The following is a 16,118-nucleotide window of genomic DNA, read 5'->3' as shown; positions in this document are numbered from 1 at the left end:
GCTAAAAGACTCTACAAGTGAAACATTTACAGATGAATGAGTCCTTCTCAGAATCCATCTTAAAAACATTTTAGTGACAACAGCAACCTGAGGTTTGTGTATTTCTGAGCCAAGAAGATGAAGCAGAAAACTGAAACAATTTTTCTCAAAGTTCAGTTTGGACTTTAAGTCCTAAAGATGAACTTTCCAGTTTTGTAGACCAACAAATACAGGGTGTCCTAAGCTTGGTAGCCCACCAGGCTTATCATACACTGCAGGAAACCCTGAAAGTTGAAGGACGAAGTCCAAGTATAGGATTACAAATAAAAATGCACCAACGATTGAGTCTATGAGAGACTAAGGCCATCAATCCAACCCAGTTGTATAATGTGCAGTGATGTTTAAAACCTTTTAAACCTGTTTGCTTTACATCACCAGCCTGCCTACAGCGGTGATACCAGAAAGGATGAAAAAATGCTTTCAGATTTACCCCAAAATTCTGACTTTACCATCTAAATGAAATACAGACTCATCAGACAAGACAATGTCTTTCCTAACCTCTGGTTGTCTATCTGTGAGGTGTGTCCGAGTTCAGGAACTGTGCCCTTCAAAGGCAGCATCTGAAGGTTGATTACATCACAGCGCTGCGATGAAGGATGGCCAAATCCGAAGGCTCCTCCAAACATATCCTTGTTTCCTTGGATTTAAAGGACAGGTGGTGTAGGATCCTTAGCAACCCACCTATCTTGAGATCCATTGAAGGCTGAATGGAAGACTCCAGAAAACGTCCTAAGCCAGGCAGTCACCCGTCTTTGCTATTGCTGTTACTGGTGTATAAAAACCCCTGTAATAAATAAACAATGCTTAGACTGTTGGGGGCGCAAGTAAAGCCTGGTGGCCCACCAGGCTAATGATATACTCAGGGAAGGCCTGGGAGATTTGCTTTTGTAAATATGGTGATCGAAGCAGGAGTGCAGTTTTAAACATAAGTACATTAAAATCTGGGGTTGCAAAAGTTTAAAACTTATCAGTTTTTAAGGCGTTTATCATCCCCATATACATGTTTTAGTGTGATTTATTTATTTTTTGTTAAAAAACTTGTCAAGTCACCCCTGGCAGGCTGCAGAATTAGGTCACCAGTGTTTTCATTCAGACGAAGGGCTACTTTGTTTTTGCACACTACATATTTGCTTGATAAGTGCAATTCATAAAACAAAATTGCTGCTTTTTTGTTTTGTTTTGTTTTATTTAATTTGAGAGTCCACCAGCTTACATTCTAATCTCAAACTACCCAAGCCTTCTATTTGGCCGTTGCGTTTTCCAAGTCTGCATTGCATCACTGAGAAACGTTTAATGATTACTGAGTCTGCTGGTGTGGATTTAACGGCCGGCCTGGTGTCTGTCTGCTGGCTCACACAGAGCAGACCTGAAAGCTCTTCCTGGGTGAGAATCCTTTAGTTCCTGCGCCGTCGCTCTCCGAGAGCCTAATGCAGCACGGCACGGTGAAATTTATTCTTACAGTGCTTCATTGTTCCATCACCCTCCTCCACTGTTTGACAGGTGGCTTTATGTAAACGAGATATTTGGTTAGCTGGGGAATCGTGGGAGTCCTCCTGTGTCTGTGAATGTGCCTGTGTTCTGTCCTTTGCCCACATCAGGAAGTTAGTAGAACATTTAGGCAACGTTTGGCCAAAACCTCACATCTGGCTGATGTTTAGGGATTAAAGATGCAACAATTAGACTTCTGCGTGCCAGTTTCAGTTCCTAGTCATTTTAAATGATTCAATCTTTTTTTTTTTTTTTTTCTTTTTATTGATGGTGTTATTTGTTTAAGAACATATAAAAACTGTGTTCATACTATATTTTTCTAGTTTTTCTCCTATGAGTACTTTTTAGGAACTAGGTTTTACTAATATTTTAAATCAGAAATGAAATCAAAATATTAATATTACATTGGAAATGCATAGAAATGGGAAAAGAAGCTTTTTTTTATTCTTTATGGGAGTAAATGATGTACCACTATACCAGTATCCTTAACAGACAGCTGGATGTCCAGATTCAAATGAAAACTCTTCAGATTCAGATTCCAATGATCACGACCATAATGACTAACAAATTGGCAAATTGGCACTCCTACCACTGGAGATGAGAACGTGAAGTGTCTTGTCGTCAACGGTGACTTCCTGCCTTTCTATTAATAAGTTCAGATAGCCATTCTCCTGGTTGTAAGGTTTACAAGCATGTTTTATGATATTCTTTAAGCTGATGTTGGCTTACAAGCCATTTTAAGTTGTCATGTGAATCAAAGACAAATTGATTACAAAGTTAATTATCAATTAATGAATTAGTAAATTAATTGCATCTTGCTGCAAATTTTGTATTCCTGTTATCTGCTGGAAGTCTTGCTCTCTCTCTCTTGCACCCTGAATGAACCGCAGCCATCTTTCCGTTTGCCTAATTAAATTTTTAAACACCTTTTTGATACTGGAGATAGCTAGCTTTAATTAGACTTTCCTCAGTAAGGCCCCCCACCCCAGAGAGTGTTGTCTTCTTCTGTGGTGCCCATGCTGTGTCTGATTCAGTAGTCAGCTGATTTCTTGTTGCATCTCTGATGGAATCGCTTATTCTGAAAGGAGTTTTCACTCGTCTAGTGGAAAGTCTTGTGTTAAATAAACCTTTGATATATATTCTATATATAATAGTGGGAGTTTTTCCTTAAAGAGTGAACAGGAAGTGAATTTGCTCTGGTTGATGACAGTGTCCGTCATGGTGCCTTGCTACAAGGTATCTTTTTGTTGTTTATCTTTAGGAAGAACATTGCAGGAGAGCAAACGGTTGTATCAGCCCCCTGCTGTGCTGCTCCCCCTCCTTCCTTCCTCCCCCCCCCACACCCTGCGTCTCTTTGATGCGTCTGGTTAATGGTCCCTCTCCTTCAGAAGCTCCAGATCAAGCCACTACAGATCTGACAGTAATCGACGTCGGCATGAGGCAGCTAGCCAGTAGTTGGTAGTGCTTTGAATGTTGGTCGTGTTAAACATGCGCCGATCAGCAGCAGAATCAGAGCAGAGAGAAAAACGGCTTCATTAGCGCTCATCTCTGTCTGGTGCGCTGAAGCTGGTTAGTTGGACCTCCCTCTGAGGGTCTGGCTCCATCTGAGCCACGTCTCAAACGCCGGCCGACGCTCCAGCTCTACGGTAACGCCTTACACATTCCACAAGAGTATTCAGTTATCACTTCCAGTGGCCTTTGACTTCTTTGTGGCCAATTTAAATTCATGAGCCATTTTGAAGCACAGAAATTCCACTACATTTTTGGAAAAAATTTTGCTGAATGTGGCAAATTCCATTCGAGATGAGATGCTTGAAATCAAGACTAAAAACCCACCAAAGATACCTTTGATTCATAATTGAAACATTGATCCAGACTTTCTATGTACATCTGCTTCATGATTTTGATGTGAGCGTTTGACAAAATGTAATGTTCATCGATTGCTAGTTAATGACTGCATGATGTTTCTATGATATAAAGCATTTTGAACTGCCTTGAAACTGGAATGTGCCATGCAAATAAACTACCAATGTTTTTTTTTTTTGTAATAAGTGACACTAACTGCGTTTCCATTACAACTGTGCTCAAAGCCCTTTTTGATATTCCACTAATGTTGAAAAAGCGCAATTTTGCAATATCTGTATTTCCACTAAATTAGAAATACAATCAAAATCACATGTGAATAAGTTTGTTCACTCAATAAATCAGTAGTAACATCGGGTTGTTGAGTCGTGTGATGTGCAAAACGTCTTTCCATTGCAGTTTTACAAAATGCACTAATTTTGTCGCAGCCGAAACGCCACCTCATCCTAGCGCAAAAACTTTATCAAAAAACAAAAAAAGTAAGTTTCTTCGAAATTGACGTGTTTTCTTGAACAAATTGTATCCATCCATTTTCTTACACCAATGTCCCATGTGGGGTCAGGAGGGGTGCTGGTGCCTATCTCCAGCGAGGGATTTTGGGCGAGAGGCAGGGTACACGCTGGACAGGTCACTAGTCCATCGCACGGCAACACAGAGACAGACGGGACAAACAACCATGCACACACACACTCACACCTTAGGAGAATTTAGAGAGACCAATTAACCTAACAGTCAGGTTTTTGGACTGTGGGAGGAACAGAACCCACCATGCACAGGGAGAAGATGCAAAGTCCATGAGAAAGATCCCTAGGGCGGGAATCGAACCCTGGACCTTCTTGGTGCAAGGCAACAGTGCTATCAACTGTGCCAATGTGCACCCCCCATGAAAAAAAAAAAATTTGTAATTAAAATTGTTTGGTCAGTGGAAACAGCTGCTGTCAGATGTTATAAGGTCACAATACACCTTGAATGTTCATATCTTATTTTCCAGACCTTTGTAGAGGTAGATGAGATCGGTTTCACATGCAGGTATCAGTCGTTCGCTCAAAATGAAAGAAATCAGGGCAGTCGATCGGCACATTCCTACTCCTTTAATACCAACATCCTATTTGCCTCATCACTAAAACTCCCATGTTTTTCATAAGTCTCTGCAATTTTAAACTGCATCTGTTTGCTGATATGGTGTATCGTTGATGCTTTCATATAATACTGTGAATATCTGAATATGGCACATTAACTTTTTCTAGTACGAAATCCTCACTAGTGTAAAAGATCCATCCATATTCATCCTACATAAGAGTCCTTTGTATTCGTGAGTAGACATTAGAACGCAGTTTTATACTTTAGCTCTCTAACATTCAGCCATATACACACATTCCCTGTCTTGGACTGCCTGCTGAGTTCAGTCTTAGCGATTTATAGTATTTTTAAAAAATGTTCAGATTAACTTCAGATAACTGGTTAAGGAAATGTATAAAAATATCTACATCCTAACAGTGGTGCATAACTTAGATACTGAAGCTTCAGATGACCTCATTTTTCATGAGCAGTAACGGTAGAAAGACGCCTCATCTTCACAAAAGGCTTTTCAGCACTGTAAAAGGGGGATGTGCTCATTTAAAGTGTGCCATCATACCACATTGCAGCTCCGCTCCGATCTACTGCCAGGTCTGGTTAAACGCCGAGCTGTAGCGTTGGTGTGTTTCCATGGCAATACTTCATTCAGTTTCTCCTCCATAACTGCTATGGCATTTATCCTGAAATTCCACATTTGTTTGGGGCTGCTTCATCTGCGTTTTGGTAGAGCCATAATCCTGTCTTTCAATGTGTTTTTTAACAAGAGGGCGTCTGAAATCAGATCCTCTTGAGGATTGTTTTTACCAGGCCATATGCTTCGCACATCTCCCCGAGTACTGGTGATGTGGACATCATAAAAATAAAGCTTTCTGTCAAATTTCAGTCTGGTATTTTCTTATAACACTGCTCCTGCATCTGAGGTTGCTTGTAACCGATGATTGTTGTGCATGGAGTTGGATCTGTCACAGGTTTTTGCAGACATGCTCTGTATCTCCGTTGTGTATCGAGCGTCGGTACATCAAGGCAGCGTAGCCTGCCTTTTCCACAGTTCAGTCACAAATTTTGTGGGGCTTCTTCCTTATGCTCCATCATTCCACAAATATTATAGTTATTTTTTCCAGAACCTCTCTGTTGGTAAACTATTTTGACTTGCATAGTTAGAGTCTTCCATCCTGAGGCGAGCTGACTCGGCAGCAAACCAAACTTGAGCCTCTGTGAGTCTTGTGTTTTGACTCCTCAGTTCCTGTAGAACTTCACCTTAAAACTCTCACTCTTCTTTCATAGATTTTTTTACACTTTGTTTAAAGTAGTTTTTTATTATTTCCCAATATTTCAGGGTTTTGCAAAGCAGAATAAGGTCTTCTCGCTCTTGATCATTACTTCCTGGTAGAGTTCTTGAATTGTAGGTTATCTTTTGTGAGGCGTTATGTGCTGTGTACTTCTAAAGAAATACAGACTTGGGGAGCTCACCACTATCCATCGTGTCATAGCACCATCAAATCCTCCCCTCAGAACCGTCTCTGTGATTAAAGGGGCACGTAGTCAGAATTTAGCCAGCTGTCGTCATTTATAATCGATTTTAACGTCTTTGACAAAGACTGTAATTGGCTGTAACACTTTTGTACAGATTGTTAACCTTAGAAGTGAATTTCTATGTTGCAAACATCCTTGTGCTGTTCAAGCACTCTGACAGACTGTGATGATGAAACTGCTTTGTAATAAGCCTGAAGGTCCTTCCAGAAACCCCCTAATGTCATCTTGTTTTAGTTTGATCTTTTGGGCTTACTCAACGTCACCCATGGCGGTTCAGTAACCAGAGGTGTTCAGGGTAAAACGAGGTCCAGTTCTGTGATGAGAGCTGCTTTGCAGATGTGTTCCTCGAACACGTTCAACTTATTTGCAGTTCACCCCACATGCTTTCTCCCTTTGGTCTCTCGTCAGAGCTGTTTACTACCATCTGCGGCTAATTGGCTTCTTTTTATTTGTCTCTCTCTGCCTGTGAAGGCGTGCTGGTCTGACCTTTCTGGCATCCAACAGACCATAGCGGGAGGTACTTCTCCATTAAATATGGCCAAAGTGAAGGTTTTGCCAGTTTTGCTGAAGTTCATCAGTTTGACAACATTTCTGTACGATTTAGATCTGCTCACTTCTTGATTACTGTAAGGATTATACATGGACCTATATGCCTACATGGTTTTAATACTGAAACTATTGATTTGAATTAATTGTGATGAAATGATTATTCAACTAATTTAGTAGTCGATCCATCATTAAAACTACAGTATGTAGCAGCTGTCACCATGTCGTGACCGTATGGCATGAGACAAATAATCTGTGAAAAGATTGATCTCCTCCACCTCCCTGATCTACTATTCTGTCTGAATGAATTCACTGGTCCCAGGCCAAAACAACCAATCAGAGCCAGAAGGAAGGTCTTAGCGCTGTCAATCAACCTGTGTACTTGCTGCTCAATTTGCTAATGGCAGAGAAACAAACTTACTGAGACAGAAAAACTGGTTTATCTGCCGTCATCAGTGGCCATACTAACTAACCTAGAATTCACAACAGACTGTGTGATTGTGATTGACGGCGCTAAGAGCCGCCTCCTGTCTTTGATTGGTTGTTTCTAGTTAGCACTGAGAGAAGGAAGAGGAGCTGTATTTTTTCCCCTTTTTTTTCTCACAGATAATTTCTCATAACATTCTCATGACATAGTGACAATTTCAACAAATATATAAATATATATTTTTATAAATATATTGCAGTATGTGTAAATATACACATACTACAGCATTAACTGCAGTATGCAGAACTTTAAAAAGGCTATTTGCAAAAAGAACAACATTCTTTGGGCAATAGTTAAGCCAACACTAACACTATACAAACAAAACTATACATTTTACATTTAAGATTAAATACATTTTGTCTTATTGCACAGGTGTCAAACTCCAGTCCTCAAGGGCCGGTGTCCTGCAGTTTTTAGATGTGCCACTGGTGCAAAACACTGGAATGAAATAACTTAATTACCTCCTCCTTGTGTAGATCAGTTCTCCAGAGCCTTGCTAATGACCTAATTATTCTATTCAGGTGTGGTGCAGCAGAGGCACATCTAAAAGTTGCAGGACACCGGCCCTTGAGGACTGGAGTTTGACACCCCTGTCTTATTGGTACATCTCTACTACAAATGCCTCTTCTTCCTTGGTCACACTGAGCTACAGAGACATTAGCTTTCTGGAGTAGCTAAAATGATTAGTCATTATTATTACCAGTACCTTTGGAAGTTTCCTCCTCAGCTTATTTGCAGTAGAATACTACGGAGCCCTCCAGGGGACATGGGGAATTGTTTTTCTTTTACGTTTCCTTGCAAAACTTTTGCGTTCCCTCGCAATAATCTACTGATCAGTTATGTGGCATAATTGAATACTGTAAACCTTTCTTACGGTGGCCGCCGTATTTTCTGCCTTAATACAAAGTTATGTAAGGTTTTTTCATGTATGCTAATATCTCCTTGTGAAATAGCTAACATTTTATATTTTTTTCTTTAGTATAGAAAAGGCACCACAAACCTATGATATAAACAGGAACTTTCCGTAAGGAGGAAAGAAATAAAAATACATCCAAACTATTTGGACTATTTCTGAGTTATTATCGCGGGTAATAAATCATCTTACAGTTTTGATTACGTCTCTGTTGTGTTCGTAGTCTGAATGGTTTAAAGAGCTGCTTTCAGTGCCGCTCCATCTTAGCCTTAACAGACATAAACATGCAGTAAAAAAAAAAAAATCAATTTTCAATCAGTGTTTTGCACCAAACAGTTAATAATAATAAACACGTTTTCACTGAGGCTCTGTAAGAGCCATATGAATGAAATAAGTAATTATTGATATGACAGGAGCAGCGGCTTTGACACTTGTGTGGTGGGTGTGTCGATGTGGGCGTGGCTGTCATCAAGTATGTATGGGAAGGTCACTGGCCTGCTGGCTTTGTGTGTATTAGGAAGCGGTGAGCGGGGCGGTCAGTCCTTGCAAAGTTTGGAGCCTGATAATCAAAATGGAATAAATCGATAATTGTGACAGAACAAAGAAGAGGTTTGGAGTTGATTGATACACGGACAGATGAGATTCCCCGAGTTAACCCAGTGGGGCCCTTTACCACTATTAGTTTGTTGTGTTTTATAATAATAAATCGTGTTTATTATTAAGTCTTTGGTGCAAAAAACTGATTGAAAATCGATTTATTCACTGCATGCTAATGTCTGTTAAGGTTGAAATGGGTCTCAACATGAAAACGGCCCTTTAAACCATTCAGACAACAGAGACATAATCAAAACTGTCAGATGACTAATTTCCCTGCGATAATAACTCAGAAATAGTCCAAATTAGGATGTATTTTTATTTCTTTCCTACTTATGGAAAGTTTCTGTTTATATCGTAAGTTTGTGGTGTCTTTCTATCCTAAAGAAAAAGATATAAAACTTCAGATATTTCACAAAAAGATACTAACATTCATGGGAAAACCTTACATAACCTTATATTAAAGCAGAAAGTACGGTGGCCACCGTAAGAAAGGCTTACAGTATTCAATTTTCCCACATGAACTGATCAGTACAGTATTGTGAGGGAACGCAAAAGTTTTGCGAGGGAACGCAAAAGAAAAAAAATTCCCATGTCCCCTGGAGTGCTCCGTAGAATACAGTATGATTGTTAACGTCATTTTTTAGTCCTACTGTTTGGAACTGGAATTTGAGTTGATTGACTGAACTCTATTGTTGGAGTGAATGTAAATATGACTGGGTTAAAATTGCTCCTGTTTGTTCTGTGCAGCGCCCTGTAGTGACACTTGGGGTGAATCAGCCTAAATGAGCTGATCTGAACTCAGTGTGTACTCTTCTCTGTGGTTAAGACAGAGTGTTTGCCAATTTCTGTGTCCAAACACAGTTGCACTCTGCATGTTTGAATAATCTCTCACTCATTGGTACTGTATCATATTGCGCTGTGGAGTAGTGCTGTACCACTGTAAGCAATATTAATGCAGCAAAGAACTGCATGGAGGAATGCCATTCATTTTTCTTGCTCCTGATTGGCTGTACTGCCAACAGTAGAGATGAGAAAACAGTGGACGTTATCTTCCATGGTAGTGCTAAGACGGTTTTCACTGTGTGTATTAATGTATATTTGGTGTTCGAACTATTAAAAGAAGGGGTCTCAAATATTTATAGACTGTGGCCCCCTGGGAGTCCAGTATATTACCTTTATTAGCATTTGTTGTTTAAATCTAAAGGCCTTATAAGAAGACTTAGCCTGGTGACACACCAGGCTTATAATGCAATGGGGGAACCCTATAACTGACAGACCCGCCCACCAGGGCTCAGTCAACAGTCACCCACTGTTGCCAACTTAGCGACTTTGTAAAACAAATCCATATTCGTCAAATTCAGAATCGTCAAGTCGGCTTTTTAGAATTCAGTGTTTGGCCGGAAAACTGCAATCAGTGCACCCCTACTTGTGACTGATAGTCATTGGAATCAGGGCTTTTATGCTGTAAAAGCATCATTTTAATCTTGGTGGATCTTAACTCGCAAGCTCACTGAAACAGTAATCCTCCTCTCACTTCTGAAACATAATCTAATCATAAAGGTTCTACCCCTACGGAGTCAGAGCTGTTAAACTGTTCTCTTTAATGACTGAATAGGTGGAACAAAGAAACTTGATGATAGCTGAGAAGTTTTTTTTAGAAAATATAAATAAGGCACAAAAACAGAAGCAGAAATGATTAAGAAAAGTCAAGAAAACAATGTCACAAACTTTGCAGGTCTAAATGAAAAATATATTTTGAAATTTGCTTAATTACCTTTTTTTTTTTCCATTACATCTGATTAACAGTGAAATGATGCATTGGGAAGAGTCCCCATGGCTGCTGCTAATGAATATTTATCAGGATTAATCATCTTTGTCCCACTTTATTTGCTGACCTAGTGAAATCAAGAAAAGCTGTGGTTCTGTATCTTTCAAAGTATTACAACATATTCTGTACTTCAGAGCACAAACACTGAAAATTATTCCAACTTCACCTGTTAAAATATTTCTGCTAGCTTTTCTCTTTGGGTTTTACGACACAGCTGAAAAACATATTGTGATACAAGGGTTTCATATCAGTCAATATCGATAATTATAAAAATTTTTTTTTTAATATCTGAAATACTGTCAAACTGATGATATGACCTTTACTTTCTTACAGTTTTCTTATTTTTAAACAGTTATGAGTCACGGTGGCAAAACCTAAATCTGCTGCTGCGTAAATTACCCAGTAATTTGTTGCTAGGTAACCAGTGAGTGAGTGAGTTGGTTGATGCTGGCTGTGAGAATTTGAGCAGGTAAAGCCTTTCCTATGTCTACATCCCCCAGAATGTTGTGCGGTTCTGGATCAGAGTTTGGTGAAAGCATTGAATATTCCAACAGATTATCTATTGATATTGATCACATGTCGATCGCAATACATATTTTTGATTTATTTGTCCAGCCCTGCTCTCTCTGTCTCCTGCGGGTTTTTTCAGCTTACTTAAATGTGAACATTGCCAGTCAGCATGGCAGCGGGGTTTAGATGTCTGGAGCCCATTTTAAAGTTAACAGGAGGATTTTGAGGAAGGTTGAAGGCTTGGCAGCATTACTATCGATTGCTCAATATTGTGCATGTTCTCACATAGTGCTTGTAAAGTTTTATGTCTTTCTCTTACTGTTGCCCGGCAACTGTCCCTCTTCTCTTAGTTTGCTTCCTCAGTTTCATTGAGCTGGTGCCCTAAGTTTCCAAACACTGGACTGTGGTAGAGGCCAGTGTTGTCTCATCAGTGAGAGGAACGGCTGCAGCGCTAGTCGCCTACTCATCAGTAATTATTTAGAGAGCAGCAGAGGAGAGGAGAGTGTGGACAGATTGGGCTCTCTGCCCAGCTTCTGGGCTGTGATGAAAAGAGCAGGTATGTTCTCTGAGAGCTGCTGTGCTGCCGCTGCATACCACACTGTGTGCTGCTTCAACCTTTATGGAACAAACTTCTGCTGTCATCTGCTGGGGCAGCAGCATCACAGCCAGAGAGGATATTAAGATCTGGAATTAGTTTTTCCCTCCTGCTTTCCTTCATTCTTTCATTCCTTCATTAGTTCCTTACTTTCTTTGTTTCTTACGTACTTCCTTTTTTCCTTCCTTCGTTCCTTTATTCCTTCATTTATTCCTTTCTTCCTTCTAGGGGGCACCGACTGCAGTTTTCTGGCCGATTCCAATTTTGGCCAATACCAATTTTTTTTGTCTGAATTGTTGCTCAATATAGCAAGAAAGTTACTGAATTTCCACAGTGGGGTGACTTTTATTAACTGTAAACGTGCAGACCTGACCTGGTGGGCTTGTCTGTCAGCCAGACCTTTCACAGCAGAGGCAAAGAGGACAGTGGTTGATTTTTAGTCCTTTGCTGAGGTAGATAAGATCTGTGAATAAGATCGACTTCACCTGGAAAACCTCCACAGATGGAGACGCTGCAGGAACATCCTGATCCCATCTCTGAACCAGGTAGCAGTGGCCATGAGCTCCTCTCAGATCAGCTTGAAGGAATCTGTGTTGGGTTGCATGAAGTTAATCTTCTGTAGCCTGAAGGAATTTAGGAACTGTAGTGAATTTTAAAGTAGTTTGCTTATTTCTGGTGCCAAACTACATGCTGCCGTTTGCTTACAGAACAGGTGACACCTCCCATCCACCTTAGAGTCCTGGGAGGGTGAAGGTCAGTTGGTGCTTGGTTTCTTTGTTTTGCTCCCACACACAATTTTCCTCTTTTGTGCCCCTTCCCCTTACTGCTGCATCTCACTGTTATACTGAAAGAAAATCCTTTCTATGGAGTGTCTACAGGTTCTGTCAGGTCCAGAGCTCACTGAGCAGAGTTCACTCAGCCTCTGCAAGACGTTATTTAACCCAACACCAGGTTTCTACAGGGATCAACAGGGTGGTGCATGTGTTGCCATGGTGATCTCAGACGTTTGTCTCAAAATAAGGAATAATAGAAATGTATTTTTTAAAATGATGCCGCTCAAAAGTATTTACCTGAGAGAGGGTCAAAATTATTGTATAATTGAAAAAAAAAAAAACTTGGTCAAAATGGAAAAAAGAAATGTTGAAGCCAGCTGTTGAATTATGATCTCAAGATCGGGGGAAAAGATGCGTTTGAAATAAAAAGAACATGTAACTAAAGTTCCTTTTAGTTTGAATAAATATTTATTTACATTTTTTATTACACTTTAAAAAAAAAATTTACTTAATTTTTTTTGCTTTGAAAATTTACATCATGTACTCTGCTCTTGTACGGTGCAGAGTACATGATGAGCTGTACGGTGCTGTGGCACAGACGGAGGCCGCTGCTTCCCAGCAATTGTTGGTGCATTTCCTAAATTAACCAAGTGCTCCTCTTTTTTTTTGTTGCCTCATGTTGCAGGTTCAACTACAGGTCCACTCACCACCTGACCTCCAATGGCTTCTATGAGTTCCTCAACTGGTTTGATGAACGAGCCTGGTATCCTCTTGGTAGGATAGTCGGAGGCACGGTAAGCTTTATTTCCACTTTCTGTCTTGCGTACCTTGCAGGGCAGCTTCTTTTTATTCTCTGTATATGTCTCAACTAGCAACCTATGATATCATGGATAAACCATGACATCATAGTATGCTGATCTGATTCAGCTAAGTTACTACCCTGTAAGTTCTCTCCTCTTCTGTATTGCTCCTGTTTCTCAGTTCTCCACCATTAACTGATAAAATAACTTCAAAACTACATTTGTTTCATCAGAAGCAGAGAGAAGAGCAAAAACCATATTACACCGGGTTTCTGCGCATCCTTAAAAAGTCTTTAATTAATTCTTAAAAAATTAGATGGCCTTAAAAATGTTTATCACAGGGATTACATTTTGTCGTGGCAGGACTATGTAAACTCATATTCTATGTAGTTTATTTACATGTAGCTTAGTCTTCATTCTGTTCTGTGACTTGAGGTAGTTGAGGCCACCGCTAGCTAGTTGCTAATATACCTAGCTAGATAGCTGGGTAGCTTTTTTTTTTTTCATCTATCATGGGGATATGTACATTTATGATTGGTGCTGGACAGTATTTGTCTTTGCCACTGTCTCTCTTCTGTTGCCAACCCACAAGATGTTGCATGCATTCTGTGCAAAAAGACTCAACACTAAAAAATAAACTCTAACAATAAAAAATATGCATTTTTCTTTTGTACATTTCTGTCATAATACAGATTTTACATTTCTTTCATAACGGTCTTAAAAAGTCTTGGAGAGCCTTAAATATGAGCTGGTAAAACCTGCAGAAAGCGTTATGTTAATGTTAAGAGATTTAGTAAAAAAATAAAATGAAATCTAATAGTAAATAAGACTAATATTAGACTACTAGGTCTTATATATTAGTTAGAACTGAAACAACCAGGATGAGTGCAGTGTATTATTGTCCCAGTGCTTTTTAACCTGATTCATCCGTATCATTACAGTCTCATAAATATGATCTGTACAAATCGCTCTAACTTTGACTTAAGCTTGCAGGACTAAATGTTCAGGTTAAGCTACTTGTGTCTTTCTGAAGATTGCACAATGATGTAATTAAACTACCATAAGTACCTGTCATCGTTTGTGTGAAAACATGTGGTGGACCTTTTACGCTAAACTGTACCCTGAGTTGTGTAGGTGACTTTTTCATTGAAGTGTTTGTTTTTTTGTTCTTTAACTGGAGTGGTTTGCCGCCCGTCTGCTCCCAGGTGTACCCGGGCCTCATGGTGACGGCGGGCCTCATCCACTATGTGTTGAACCTGCTCCATCTCACCGTCCACATCCGGGATGTGTGCGTTTTCCTGGCGCCCGTGTTCAGCGGCCTGACCTCCATCTCCACCTTCCTCTTAACGAGGGAGCTGTGGAACCAGGGGGCGGGGCTACTGGCGGCCTGCTTCATCGCCATCGTCCCAGGCTACATCTCCCGCTCCGTGGCCGGCTCCTTCGACAACGAGGGCATCGCCATCTTTGCCCTGCAGTTCACTTACTACCTCTGGGTACGCCCAAGCAATTTCTAGCAATGTTGATTATTATGACTTGAAACTCCACTTAGAAGTGTTTTATAACCCAACTTAAATTGCATTTCCTCTTGGCATCGTCTTCCAGGAAGCTGGAATTGGCACATTTCCATTTCCAATCTGTTCAGTTCCAATTAAATTGGGCTAAAATGGAGTAAAAACAGGATTCCATTGTTCCATGTTGACTATGATGAAGTTGACTCCAATAGTCTTTTCACCTTCCTCATTGACTCTTTCTGTACTTTTTTAACCTCACCTCCTCCATCATTGCAGCAGCAGCTCTAACCTGAGTCACTTAGTCAGGCCTCGTTAACCCTGTTATGGCCTCATTAGCCACTGCAGGGGGAAAATGTGCAAGACACGGCGCCTTGCTTTGTATCAGTCATTAAAAAAGAGAAACATGATGAATAATTCAACAGTTGGACATGCTGCAACAGAACAAAGTCCTAAAGTATGGAGTAGCTCAGGCTAATGGAAGCTTTTCATGTAGGTGTGTGCATGTGTGTGTGAGTGAGTGTGTGTTAATGCTCTCATTTGTGCACTGCAGGTAAAGTCAGTCAAAACTGGATCTGTCTTCTGGGCCATTGGCTGCTGCCTGTCCTACTTCTACATGGTGAGGACTCGCACACAAATGCTTCTTATAGTTTTATTTATTTTTTGTTTGTTTCATGACCGTAAATGAGTTATTGGTCACTTCTGTTGTGATCACAGTACTCAGATTTTCTGTTTCTGTCCTTTAATCACAAGAAAACATTTACACTGCCTCATTAAAGTATTAATAACCCACGATCTTGTTAATACAAGGAAAAAAGAGTCCGTTCATATTCAAGTATGTACTTCTTGAATGTAATCCATTTTTTTGCAGTCTGATTCAATATAAAATTGCAAATTAGAGTTCAGTTCCACACCGTTCACTTGACATGACTCGTGATGCTGATCAGGACCAGGCAGGAAGGGATGGCCGTGTTAGGGAGTGGATCAAAGTGTCACTTGTGCTTTTTTAAATCACCAGAAATCCCCAAAGTGATTCTGAGAGTTGTTGAATATGAGCTTCAAACCACAAACCTTGAATGAAAGTATGAGCCAGTCATATTGACACTCCAGAACAGTCACTCTGGCTCGTCTTTCCCCCTACAAAAAGTCAGTGTCATCATATTTCTCTCAGTCTGTGAAGCCCTGAATGCCAAGCATGGAAAGTCTCTTTTTTTTTTTTTTTTAGGATGATTAAGTTGAATCTGCAATATGTAACTTGTATAAAAAATATATTTACATATATTTTTTATACATATTTACATATATTTTTTATATATTTATTACAACTTCCACTATGACCTGACAGTATAATGTGAGTTAGATAATCGGTGAAAAAAATAAAAGCTTTAATAGAAAACTTTTTTGTTGAGAGGCAAATTTTTCTAAATAGTTGTTTTTGTGATGCCTCTTGTGGCAAGAAGAGGTATGGCACAAAGATGCATTCTTCTGTGCAGTAAAGGTAGAAAGACATGGCACAACACATTGCCCACCCAACCAACTGCAATAAAAGGACAGGGCAAAA

General features: G+C 39.9%; 1 protein-coding gene across 1 annotated transcript in view; it reads left to right on the top strand.

Moving 5' to 3' along the window:
• The window catches only part of LOC116716969 (dolichyl-diphosphooligosaccharide--protein glycosyltransferase subunit STT3B-like), a 30,764-nt gene that overhangs the window by 2,316 nt on the left and 12,330 nt on the right, over positions 1-16,118 (top strand). Inside the window, exons 2-4 of the mRNA XM_032558000.1 lie at positions 12,935-13,043; positions 14,255-14,542; positions 15,111-15,176. Coding sequence (XP_032413891.1) covers positions 12,935-13,043; positions 14,255-14,542; positions 15,111-15,176 — 463 coding nt within the window. The remainder of the gene's footprint in view (positions 1-12,934; positions 13,044-14,254; positions 14,543-15,110; positions 15,177-16,118) is intronic.

The sequence above is a fragment of the Xiphophorus hellerii genome, chromosome 3 (genome assembly GCF_003331165.1).
Source record: "Xiphophorus hellerii strain 12219 chromosome 3, Xiphophorus_hellerii-4.1, whole genome shotgun sequence".
In the NCBI taxonomy this organism is placed as follows: domain Eukaryota; kingdom Metazoa; phylum Chordata; class Actinopteri; order Cyprinodontiformes; family Poeciliidae; genus Xiphophorus; species Xiphophorus hellerii.
This window is presented reverse-complemented; position numbering and strand designations above follow the sequence as displayed.